The sequence below is a fragment of the Chenopodium quinoa genome, unplaced genomic scaffold, assembly GCF_001683475.1.
Source record: "Chenopodium quinoa cultivar QQ74 unplaced genomic scaffold, ASM168347v1, whole genome shotgun sequence".
Classification (NCBI taxonomy): Eukaryota; Viridiplantae; Streptophyta; class Magnoliopsida; order Caryophyllales; family Amaranthaceae; genus Chenopodium; species Chenopodium quinoa.
This window is the reverse complement of record NW_018743197.1, coordinates 3779061-3792779: the sequence shown is the minus strand read 5'-3', so window position 1 is coordinate 3792779 and position 13719 is coordinate 3779061. Positions and strand designations below refer to the sequence as shown.

Here is a 13719-nt window from a genome sequence, read left to right as displayed (position 1 = left end):
TAACAATAAAGCGTATCAGCCAACAAAAGCTACATGTAAGCTAACAACATAAATATATCAGCTAACAAAATGAAACATATAACCCAACAATTAAAATATACATATAAGCCAACAAAATAAATATTATCAGCAACCTAAAGAAACATATAAGCCAAAGCCAAATGATGTCTGATATCAGCCAACAAAACGAAAAAACATATCAGCTAACAAAAAAGAATATATTAGCCAAGACAAAAACATATTAGCCAACAAATGAAGCACATCAGCCAACACATGAACCATATCAGCCAACCGAGTAAAATATACGAGCCAAGCCTCGTGCAACAAAAATTCGTACATCCGTCCGCACGCAATACCTTCTCTTATAATTATGTACATCGTACATTGTAGGCGTCGTTCAAAGTGCGCCTACGTTAAAGCATGTGTGAATATGCTTGGCACTCATAAGAAGTGGGAATTGACATATACGATTAGGGACAAATAAAGTAGGGAGCCGCCAACAAGTTTTTTAAGAACTTGTAAACCGTTCACGGATCATAAAAGGCAACCACGATTAAAGGGACAACGATTGACCCGTGAAGGTTACACCCCATTCATAATCCATGAGATTACTAACTCCATATGGTTCGGAACCACGAAAGGAGGATCGGGGATGATGGTACGAAGTGAGTCATGGAGTCACATTCGCCCGTATTGGCCTCTACTCGATTCTAATAGTGAAAAGTGATTCCTGCGATTTCAAAGGCATGCAAACAAAATATTCAATTTGCTCCAAACTATTATTAAGCTAAAATGGTTGAATATTAATGCAACACATAATTCTAAAATATTTGTGATCACTTGATTAAATAACAAGATTAAAAAGGAACCTAAACCGGTTGTCCAAATTATCTTATTAGTCGTGATTTTCAATTACATATTTCCTTTAACATGCAATATGGTGATCATAATAACAATAGAATAAACATTAATATTGGAAGCAATTTAACAATAATAGTGTTAGTCAAATCAAATAATAAAATAACCTAATCATGATACTAGCAACAAGAATAAAAATAAGAGTAATTAAGTGATTAATTACTCACTTTCCGCGTTTCCTTGAATTGCTACATCATGAATAATCTGTTAGTAACTTCAATAAAAAAAAATATAAAGCAAATGAAAATTAAATTAAATAAATGTAGATTTGATTTGGTCTAAACCCTCAGTTAATTATACCTTTCACACCTTGGTTTAAGTATAGAACTTTGGGTGTTGTATGGACTCCTTCGAGTACTAAGGGGAAGAATGGTGTAATTAGGAATATAGGTTTAAGGCTTAGAATATGAGAGAGAAAGAGAGATGAATGATTTTTGGTGTCAAAGTGAGAAAGAGAGAAGGATTTGATCATCAAGCTTGTTGATGACTGGAAAAGGGTCATATGACCTCTATTTATATAGAAAAAAGAAGGGTCGAAAAAACAAGATAAGATCCGAATTAAATCGGAATAAAACTCGATAGGCTGCAGTTTTTGCGGTTTTTGTTTATATCATATCTTTTGATCCAGAAATCAAAATAAGATGAATAAGATATCGTTGGAAAGCTCTTGAAGTCTAATTTCTAACACAACAAGAATCAGATTAAAATATTTTATAGAATAAAAGATATGACCGAAATAGTGAGACGGTGTCTGTTTTGGATAGAGTTTGACATTTTATTCATATCTTTTCCGTTATAGCTCGAAATTGATATTATAATATATCATTGGAAAGATAATTTCAAGAGATATCTAACCATATGAAATTTGGATAAAAACTATGAGGCACGAAAATAATATCTGTCTATCTTTGAACGTCTTTCAATTCAGATAGAAATAGAATTTTGAAAAAGAAAAGTTTTATTCAATTTCAAACTTTTTAATCTTATCTTTTCAAAAATGATAATTAAGATCTTTTAGAAACTTATAGAAGCTTCCAATTAATTCTAATTGATTTAGGAATGGGATTAAATAATTTGGACCCTCCACATGATCATTGGGTCGTAGGTAAGGTGGGCTTAGGTTCAGTTTGGGCTAGTTTAATATTTTGGCCATAACTTATTCGTTATAACTCGGATTTGGGCTTATAATATATCGTTGGAAAGCTCTTTTAAAGCTCCATCCAACTATTCAATCATTGGACCCTGATTATGGACTAAAATAAACTGGATTAAATGTTTTTTATAAAAAGGACATGAAATGAATGATTTTAAAGGACACGAAATGAATTATTTCGGGTTTAAAGACACAAAAAGAGGAAAATAAGTTATGGTTTGGGAAATGGGCTAGAGGTTGGGTTGGTTTATGAAATGGAAATATGGATTTAAGCACTCCAAGATTAAATACTCAACCCGACCAATAATGGCGGTGAAAGGTTGTTCATCATCGGGTTTGATTTTGGGGAGACATATTCTATATACATTCAATCATTTCAAATGGATATAGTTTTGAATGATTTTAAAAAATATGGTTACTTTAAAACTTATTTACACTTTTGCGTCGGAATGAAACTTATTTACAGAACTACTGTCCACTTAGGCTCGGATAAGTTTTTTTTTTATTATTATTATTATTTTTAAAGTAAAACCGCTACCTCAAGTACCTAATACCGCTACTTGTTACTCCATATCTTTATTTAGATTACTAAGCACAAACCGCTACTTAAGGTAGCGACTTTAGGCTATAACCCGGTTTTCTCTAAAGAAAAAATTACCCCATATGTATACCGAGCCTACATAGACTATATTTTCGTAATTAAGTTTCACTTCAACGCAAAACCGTAAATAAGTTTTTTTAAAAGTTATATTCTTGTAAATCTTCCTACAGTTTTCCGTTTTATCACAAAAATGCCGCTAGCATATGCAGTGGATCACGTAAATTTGATAAGAGATTTCTTGTGTAAGAGACGGAAAACAATGCTTGTTGATATTTTCGAAAAAAGAATATAGTTTACATTACTAGACTTGAAAAAAACATATATATAGTTACATTACTAAAATTCTCCCCTATTTTCTCGCCATTACATTCTCTCTGGTTTAATTGAATCACCAACTCACCAAGAGCGCAAGAGCATCCATTTGAGTTAACAAAATGTCAGATCCGCGACATGAACATGAATCATAGCCAGTCTGACAAGCAGCCGCGGTGCACAGTGAATGTCTATCTTTACTTCTACAGATAACGTAGAGCTACTGCAATTTCAGTTTTGAGGTTTTCTGCGAAGTACCCTGAATTAGAAGCAAAGAAGCAGACAGCTGATGTACGTAGTTCAAAACAATGACCCTATAAGGTGGTTAAGGTGCCTGTTTGATTTGAACAAATGCAAGAGCAATCAGATTGAGACAACTCCGTTCTTACAAGCCGTTTGTCTCGGTTGATCATCAGCTTAACCAGGGAAACTTTCAAACTAACTTGACGCCAGATTTCATTTACTGTTCCATCCGGATCCTCGTATTCAAAATAATGCTTGACCTGCAGTACATCACCAAATGCAGAGAGTAAACCACATTGCCGATATAAAATCAAATCAAAATACCACTAAAGGCCTCCGCCATCAGCTAATTAGGCTAGGGGCTCAGGAATATGCAGTATTTTACAACAAGACATTGTTCCAACTGAAAATTAGCAACTGCATAAACAGTTGCTAATCTCATAATAAATAAATAATTGAATTAGAGAATCTTGGACAACCATTCTTAAACAAAAAAGGCCTTAAGAAAATGAATGCCAACAACTTATGAGAAGCAAATTGCGCTGGGGCTGTCAAGATTTGATCTGATCTAATCACAATCTGACAAAAGCTTAACTGACCTGAGAAAATTGTTTATGCATTCAAATTGCGAGGCCATGCTATTTTAAATAATTCATTACTCACCTGAACTATGTAACCAACCGTAAACCCAATTGGAAAGCTGTCATCATGTATATTACATATACAATGAGCAAATGACTTCAAGATATACATTATCTCTAAAGGATGAGGGATTTGAAGAAACTAATACAAGCAAAATAGCACATAAAATAACAATAGGTGGGTTATTGCGCAAGATTTGTAGTTTGTACCCACAACTACTGTTACAACCGTCTTTTCCCCAAAATAGAATGTGAAATAAAAAATATCGAAACATTTCAATTTGGAAGTTTGAAATTAAATAAGGGACCATTATTTATTGTCATCATAAGCAGCTAAATTTGGTCCACTTCCCCTTGAATTTAAAAGGGATATTGAGGAGTTACAACGGAAAATTGGGTGATATAGGCCTTTGGCGTCATCTCAGTGTATACACAATACACCTATCTTAGAAAACATTCCTCCACCAAAATAGAGACTATCACGTAGGGTGAGACACAGCAATCACACTTCGCAAAACATATCACAAACCAACAATAATTCAAGCATAAGATCCACCATACCCAAATAGAGCTGATCTTCACTTGTTTGCATTCTTAGTGATCTTGAATGAGTTTAAAAAATTCACAGTGTTAACATTCATTTTCAAAGAGCATTATAAAATAAACAAAAAGGAAGAAGTGAACACACCTCAACATATTGAATCCCACAATGCCACAATTAATTTCAAAAAGCATTAACATTCACAAATTATACTCAAAGGAAAGCAGCACTCAACAAACTGACAAAATAGTATAAGAAAGGGTTTTTCTAAGCTATGCTCTTGAGGATGTTGAGTTTCCAAGGTGTGTCCATGCTGTTTAAAATTACAAGTTGTGCTCTCCAACTTAAGTTATTTAATCAACAGTACCCTGTGACGTTAACTCGGCGTTAATAATTGTAAGAAAATAGGAAGTAATAAGAAGCGGATGAGAAAACAAATGAAGTACACCAAGAGTTTGACATATCAATGGTTGCTTTTAGAAAAACGAATAAAAAGTAGATGAGAAAATGTGGAAAAAATTCTTGTTAACTCCCTAATATAATTCTAACTCAATATAGGCGTGAAACTTCCATCCAAAGTGGGGTAATTAACAATTTAGAGAATTATTAATGTTGGGTTAACGTCAAAGGGCACATCTTATAATTTTGAAAAAGCATGGGTACACCTTGGAATCTCAACAACCACAGGGGCATAGCTTAGAAAAACCCAATAAGAAAATTTTTGAAAGAAGATATGTAAAGGGTTGGCATTATCCAAACTGACATCCCTAAACATCACATTGCAAACTTAAACATGACTTTGCAATCTGTCACCCAAAAACAATATTCATCAGACCTCATTCATCTCAATCAAAAAATACACAATTTACCTCAATGACCCTTAATTATACAAATAAATGATGAGTTTACAGTGCTTAGTTCCATAATATTACTTCACCTATTTATCATAATATGAAATAAAATAAAGGAATCAAACATTGAAGAGTTTTTCTGTAAAACATCCTTACCAATAACAGTGAAATTGTGCAAACATGTATCTCTCACACTTTCCTCATGCATTACTCATTGTCTAGTACGCACCCACCAATCCTTACTTCATTAGGTAAAATGAAGTATATGAGTTACTGCCATATATGATGTATCTGATGGATATTCAAACTTTATTTACCAAAATACGAAGTAGAAAAGCTCAAGCCACCAAATCTCTAGAAAACTACAAAAACAAGACTAAAGAAGAACAAAATTCACAATTGCCTTTTGGCAAGACTCGTTTTAATATATGACTAACATCTCAGATACAGAATTCCAGCTCTACCTTCAGAAAAGTGCTTCAGAAATTTTCCAAATTCATATTACGTAAATTCTAAGACAGTAAATTCGGATGTTTTATCAACCAAAGTGTCAACTAAAATGAGCTGAGAAGAGAATTTTATTCCCCCACACACCCCCCCCCCCCACAAAAAAAAAAAAAAAAAAAAAAAAAATCCCAAAACAGAAATCATGACACCCAAAGAAACTTGTATTAATGTGCTACGGCTTACTACTTTACTTGATACACAAATAGACCAAAGTATTGTCTATGAGCAACAAAAGCAGTGTAATAGTGCATTATAAATTCTAATAACTATTCAAACTAACCAAAGATAATTTGGTTTTTAGATTGCAGATCCATAACTTCTGATATGTCAATCAAAAGGTAATACCTACTTATTAAAATACAAATACGGCATGTATAATAAATAGAGAACATTATTAATAAGGATCAATACCTTCTTCATCTCCTGCTGGTATTCCAAAATTTTATGTTCAGTAACAGTCCGGAGTAATTTAACAAGAAAGCCATGCTTCATTGATGAGTTGGTATCCACAAATATTGCGATTTTCTTGTAGTCTATGACATCTTCAAAAGGTAATTCAATACGGTCACTGATTATAACTGGTATACACAGGCTTACAATGGCATCAAAGAGACGACAAGCGGATGGAGTATCGCCAGCAGGATGCAAGCAGAACCTTGATGTGTGCATTCCTTGTGTAGCTGCACGTCGACTCTCTCTAGACTGTGCACCATGCTTTATAACAACGTCGTCTTCATTCTCAAGAATTTCAAAGAGCACATCACGAATCTTTCCACCCTGAAAGCAAGATCAGATGAAACACATGGAATCACACAGACTAAAAGAATATAAAACATCATCATCCATCAACTCCTGAAAGGGCTAAAAGATATATACATCATTAAAAGAACAGGTCACTGCCCTGCTGAGTGTCTAAAACCCAATCAAAATGATCAGATATCGAATGTACTCAGCTCAACACTCTCCTTCCAACCCTTTTTCATCGCTTCATAGGAAAATTCTATGCATTTATAGTTAAATAATTTAATAACAAGGAATTATTTATTGTTGACTTAATGCATGATATTCATGTCACCAGACGATAGGAAGCCAATACCACAACAGTTCCTAAATTAAAGGAACATACATTATCTGATTTGTGGTTTCTATCATTCTCTCTTTCCATCATATGGACCCTTTTCATAACCTCATTATCTCTCTCTACCTCACTGTAATAGATTCAAGCCAAGAACAGCCAAAAACAGAAAAATGAAATAGAACAGTTAATTAGAGAAGAAAGATTGAGGCTTTAATTGACAGAACAACAGTTTACACGATCGATTGGTTTAGCCTATCAAGATCCACAGTGTGTTTAGCTCACAATTCATCAAATAGTGAAGGATTCGCTCCCAAAATCTGTCTACCTTCTCCTTTCCCCTCCCTCTCTCAATCAATCAAAGCCTTAATCCCATAAGTGGCGTCGGCTAACATGAACCAAATTTGATTATTCAGTGTATAGTAATCGACATAAATCTTTCTCCTCCATCCCTTACGATCCAAAGCTTCATCCTCATGCAAATCCATATACTTTATATCCTTCCTAACTCTTTCCAACCAAGTCATTTTCGATCACTCTCTCCCTTGTTTAACCCCTTCATGGTCCCATTCTTCCACCCTTCGAACTAGTGCACCCTCATGTCTTCGTCTTACATGCCCAAACCAAGGCAAACGATTTTCCCTTTATTTATCTGTAATGCCTGCTAGGCGAATAACCTCATTTCTGATTCTATCTCTTAGGGTGTTCCCACACATCCACCTTCACATGCGAATTTATGTAACCTCCATCTTTTTAATGTGCTGCTTCTTAGAAACACAACATTCGGTACCATAGAGCAACACTGGTCTTATGGCGGTCCGTAGAATTTTCCCTTTAACTATAAGGGAATGCTAAAACTAAGACTACTAACCTAATGATATTAGACTACCCATAGTGCCCCTTAAGTTAGTTTAATAATTCAAGCCATACCTCTATGTTGCATATACCTTATTCCATTGCAATACTGTATTTTTTATGGAATCATAATATTTTATGCAAATTTTCTGTATTTGTATATGATTTTTCACTATCTCTTTCCTTGCACATGGATCCCTCCTCTTCAATTTCTTTCTATCTCTCCTCATCAAGTGGGTTCCTTTAACTCCACACACCTCTTAGATATTGCAATAATAAAGGAATGGAGTTTGAGTTTAGACGGAGTACTAGTTATCAATCTCACTCCTTATGGTTAAGTAAGCTAATGTAGCATCAAAAATAATTAAATAATACGCCTCTAGTTCCTAATTCTAACATAACCCTTCACCAAGAGTCGAAACTTCTCATAGAGCCCTTACACATAAATAATAAAAATTACAGTTTTTTCGCTATAGACCCTCGAGTTTTTTTGTTTATTCACCATATACCCATGAAAATTTTTAAATTCACCATTTACCCCTGAGTTGTTATAAAAATTCACCATATACCCCTAATGACAAAAGGATGAGTGAGGTTTGATTAATTATGATTCAAAACCACCTTAGATCTCTTCCTCTATCCCCAACAAAACCACTCCTCTCATTTGTCCAATCCCTGAAAACACTCCAAATCTCCATAATCATATCCGTATCATCGATTTTGAGGATGAGAAAATGAAATTTGGGGTGGTTTTGGGGGTGGGAAAAAGAAATGTAAATGATTTCAGAGGTAAAGGAATGTATTTAGGGTGGTTTTGAGTCATAATTACCTCTAATGATTGACAAAGTTAACAATAATTAGTCATCAAGGGTATGAAAACTCGAGGGTATATGATGAAATTTAAAAAGTTCATGGGTATATGGTGAATAAACAAAAAGCCTAAGAATATATGGTGAAAAACCCGTAAAAATTAAAAGATTTAATTACTTTATATTGTTCTAAAGATAATAGATTACAATATTCGAATGTGACAAAATTGTGGGCCTAAGGTAGTAATAAGTTAAAGTAAAAAAAACAAAAATTAACCCCTCCCCCCACCAATAAAAAATGACTATGCTTCAAACGATATTACGTCCAAGTCTATGGCTAAGCAGCATTTGACATGCCCTACGGAGAAAAACCAAAATTCTGTCACTTAATCCCTGTTAACGCCAACTTTAAGCAAAACATGGCTCAAAAAGGGCAGAAACTTGAGACAGTATCACTAATGTAGTTAATAGCATAGAAGATGTTCATATGAGATAAATGGAATGAGATAAAGTGAAGTCTTTATTGGAAATGTAGCAAATCTGTAGGGGTCGTTTGAAAATACGGATTTGGTCACATAGGGTCTCAAAGAGGTAATAAAATTGATCACAGATCATGCCGCGATGCAAATTTGAATTCAAATTATTTTAAAATTTTATAATAGTTGTAGGCTATTAGAATAGTTAAAGTAGACTATTAGAGGCTTAAAGCCACTATTAGGAAGAAACATGGGAAATCACAATCTCTAAATAGCATGTAACTTTGGAGTAAAGATGATGTGAACAAAGAAAAATCAACTTCCAATCCAAGCATCAATGTTTAAGATGCAATTTGAGAGAGAACGAATCACAAAGACTGAATCTTATCGAATGAATCACCAAGTTTAATGCAATAAGGGTTTAATCCAAGTCTAACACAAATTAGAGTAAATAATAGGGGAAAAATCACATAGATTTGCAATAATCACCACGATTACGAATGGAGAGGGCAAAAGTTGTTCCCAAAAGCAAGCTTAGCCCTATATAAAGGCTTTACAAATAAACCTAGAGTCTTAACAATACAACCCTTAAATTACAAATGAAAGGCCAAAATTGAAAGCAAGTAAAAATAAAGAACAAAGGAAGCAAAACCCGACACATAACAAGGGCGATGGAGCTTTGCTATAGTGCGTTGGAACGAACGATCCTCTTGAACTGAGAAGAGCGGGCACTCCTAAGATTAGGAACAAGTGATATTTTGAAATCAAGTAGGAATTACAGCATTTAGATATGAAGTCATTATCCGAAAGTTTGTTTTGAGTTGGTATTTATTTTCAAGAGAGAGGGTTTGATTTGGGAGCATCATCGAAAGCTATGGATTGTATGGCTATATGAGCAGTTTAATGGCATTTATGGTGTCAATAGACTATTTGAATAGATACACTATCTAATGATGTGGCTCAGGTGAATAAGAGTTATCCTTGTGTCTTGATTTTACAATTGATAGTTGAAGATGTAAGCATGTAATCAAGGATGAAAAAGAAAGGTTTGTACTTAAAAATCCAGTACTCAAAATTCAATCAGCCATATCATTTTCATAACATAGAATTTTAAGGTGATTCTAAATTTGTAATTGGATATGAAAGTACAGAGTTTTCCAACGACATGTCTTCTACCTAATTTGAGCAAGTAACGAATAAGTTACGGGCATTTGTTTTGATCTTTCCGGACAGTAGCGAGGAGCGGCCAATGTTCCATGTGATCAAATATTCTTTTTTTCCTCCTACTTTCGTTGTTTGATCTTGGCCATTCATCTTGTAATCCTAAGGCTGTAATTTTAAAACTCTAGGTATGTTTGTAATACCCTAAGCTTAAACTTGTTGTTTTGAAGGATCTTTTGCTTAATTTAAAATCAATTAGATATTCTTTGTCCTTAATCTTGGTGATTATTTGCTATCTTTGTAATTGATTCTTTGTAATCTTTGTGGTAACACTTTGATCCAAGCTTTACTTGGTGTTGACTTTGATTAAAAACCCTATATCATAGATCTTGGTGATTTTTAAGATAGTTTTATCGTGTATTATTGCATTGGAATTGAAGATATTCCCCTTGTTCCCTGGTAATTTCTTATCTGAAGATGCAATAGTCAATGCGGAGCGTATTGGGGTAGGAATGTTTGATTCACATTGACATAAAAAACAATACTATTTAATCAATTGAAATCCTTTGTGATACAGCCCTACTAAAACAATACAACTATATTTTTGCACCATGTTTGGGGTTCTATACAAATATAAATGAAACCCATAACTTTAGGAAAGGGGACAAAATGATTATCATTCTTCGATGATTACATCATATATTCATTGGCTTATAGCTTGTATGATGTGTGGCTCCCTTTGTCGCGCTAAAACTCCATCATGTAGTCTCTTGTCAAACTCACTCACTCACCTTAAATCATCATCGCACTTACTTCAACAACAGCACACCTCACAGTGATGTTTGTTTGACAGGAAATGGGCATGGTAGTGATTCTAGGCTCTTGATTGTAGTCAGGAATTTATACAAAGTATAATTTTATCAGCTGTTTATCAGGGAAAAAGAAGACATACGAAGTATAATTTTCTTTAAGTACACCCTTTGCACAAATTTAATTTCAAATAAGTTCCCTGCTTGACTTACAAAACCAAATCAAGAATATAGTGAAGAAAAGAAAATGACAGGCACAAAGATTCTGTCACTAAATGCACCAAGAGATGCATCAAATGCCGACATGTAATTCCTCTAGACTCCAAGGAATAAGGATAACAATGAACAATGTCCAATTGTCCAGCAATGATACTATTATAAAACAGATCCAGCACCTACAAGGCTACAACTATGGCCTACCAAGTAAATTAATATAAGATGTAGCAGGCTAACTTCATCCTAACCCTGAAGATGGAAAGATAAAGCAAAAACTATAAAACAACTAAGTAAATCCAGTGAGAATAATCGATCCACCTTCCATATTCTGGTAAGAGAACTACAAGCATCAAAATTCAACAAGCTTACCACACATGACTCATTAAATGTCCTACTGACAGAAATTAACCAGAAAGTGAAATTCATCACAATTTCAAAATAAATATTGACATGTAAGAGAGGCAAAACAGTCCAATTCTATATATGTATGCGTATACTTGTATGTTATATGTGTATCAAACAGATTCGAAATCTACAAAGCTAATCAATCGGATTAACTAAATAACACAGACCAATCAAAGCCATCAGTTAAATAAATCCGACTAAGGGATTGTGTTACAAATTAACCATAACTAAACCAACAATAAGTCAGGGGTGCATCACTTGAGTACAAATCAAACACTGATCAAATACAAGTAAAATTCCGGGTTCTAAAACAACAAACAATATACGTAGTACTTAATGCTGCTTGGGTCATTTTATCTAGCATACCAAAGCATATATATATATAACTGAAACAAAACAAGCAAAACAGACAGAATGATTACCTCTTTCCTGTACCTATTACCCATGAAGAAGAGCAATGATTTACGATTTTCAACACCTATATCACCCTTATAAGAATTAATCCGATGCGAATATGGCAAGATAATGTCCTTCACAAGGGAAGCCTGATCAGGCCTCAACCTACCAAAATCAGAAACCAGTAGAATACCATTCTTAATCTTATCAACAACCTTATACAAAGCATTAGGATCTTGGCATATAAATACATGATCCCACCCATTATTCCTCTTCCAATACACTTGCTCTTCCAACCAATCAATCAATTCCTCTTGCATCTTCTCATCACTATAAACCCCAGAAACAGCCCCGTTACCGGCATTCGCATTTGCAGCCCTAATTGGATTCGCCACCAAACTCAAGGACGAGAAAAATGGAACGTAGAACAAATCCGCCTCTTCGGGGTCGAAAACCCTCAAAACAGCCGAGTCAACTCGGTGTTTCTCATCCTTACCCAATTGAGAAAACAAGTACCACTCAGCGGAATGTTGATTCCCAGGATACTTAAGCTCCGAATCATCTGACACCGGTGATTTGATCCCACTTCTTGCCATCGCATAGCTTTCGATCACACCATAAGTGAACTTCCTAGGCAAATCATACATGTAAATCTTCACCTTCTTCGCCGAATTATCACCATTATTGTTGAAAAGCGAGAACGAAGAAGAGGCAGAATCAACGGACGAATGGGGGCTGAGAGGAGAGAGGAAGAAGGTGTTGAAGAACAAGTAAAGAACTAAAACAAGGGAAAGGGTAAAAACTGTTTGCTTCACCATAGAATGTCTGCCAATTCTCATCACAGAGGAAAGAGGAGAAGAGGTTGATCCGACGACTTTGGGGCGGTGAAGATGGTGGCTCATGGCCAATTATTGTAGTATAGATTTTCAATGATTAGCAACTTTTAAGCTTAATCATGGAGGAGAGAAAAGATCTGACGATTTTGGCAGGGTGCAGCAGTGCAGGTGGAGATGATGATGGCTCAAGCTGAGTTTGGTGATGGCGATTGTGCTCAATAAGTCCATCTGAGATTTATACTGGTGGAATTTTATTTATTTATTTATTTATTTTTGTTAAATATAATGGTGGATTTGGTGGCTCTGTATTACTAGCACTTGAGAAGTGAGGAGTGAAGAGGGAAGGGAATTGTAAACCCCTTTGTCTTTCTTAGGTATTATCTGGTTCGACTCCTTATTCTCCATCTTGTGAGGCTGTAATAGAAGAAAATTCCCCATTTCTTAATTTAAAAGGAAAAAAAATTACTAGCACTATGAGGAGTGAGGAGTTAGTAGGGGATGATAAACCCCTCTATCTCTTCTTAGGTATGATTTGGGTTCGCCTCCTTATTCTCCATCCTGTGAGGCTGTAATAGAAGAAAATCCCCCGTATCTTAATTTAAAAGGAAAAAAAAAATTACTAGCACTATGAGGAGTGAGGAGTTAGTACTGAGAAGTAGAGGGATCGTTAACCCCTTCATCTCCCCCAGAAATGATATGGGTTTGACTCCTTATACTCCCTCCTGTGAGGCTGTGATAGAAGGAAATCCTCCGTATCTACTTTAAAATAAATAAATTACTAGCATTATGGTCGCGCTAGGTAAACGTGGAAAGGAATGGTGTCCTTCGAACAAGTGTCTTATTCCAATAGATGGTTCAGAATTATTAGAAATTATTAGAAAGTCAATTATTTAGTGAGGGTTAGTGATCGAAAT

General features: G+C 34.8%; 1 protein-coding gene across 1 annotated transcript; it reads right to left on the bottom strand.

Moving 5' to 3' along the window:
* Positions 1-2920: 2920 nt before the first annotated feature.
* On the bottom strand, positions 2921-13467 carry LOC110733211 (probable arabinosyltransferase ARAD1). The gene is made up of 3 exons (XM_021913223.1): positions 11996-13467; positions 6179-6544; positions 2921-3487 (listed from the first exon to the last, which is right to left on the bottom strand). Exons 1-3 carry the CDS (start codon positions 12869-12871, stop codon positions 3299-3301), a joined length of 1431 nt encoding a protein of 476 aa, XP_021768915.1. The 5' UTR covers positions 12872-13467; the 3' UTR covers positions 2921-3298.
* Positions 13468-13719: the final 252 nt, after the last annotated feature.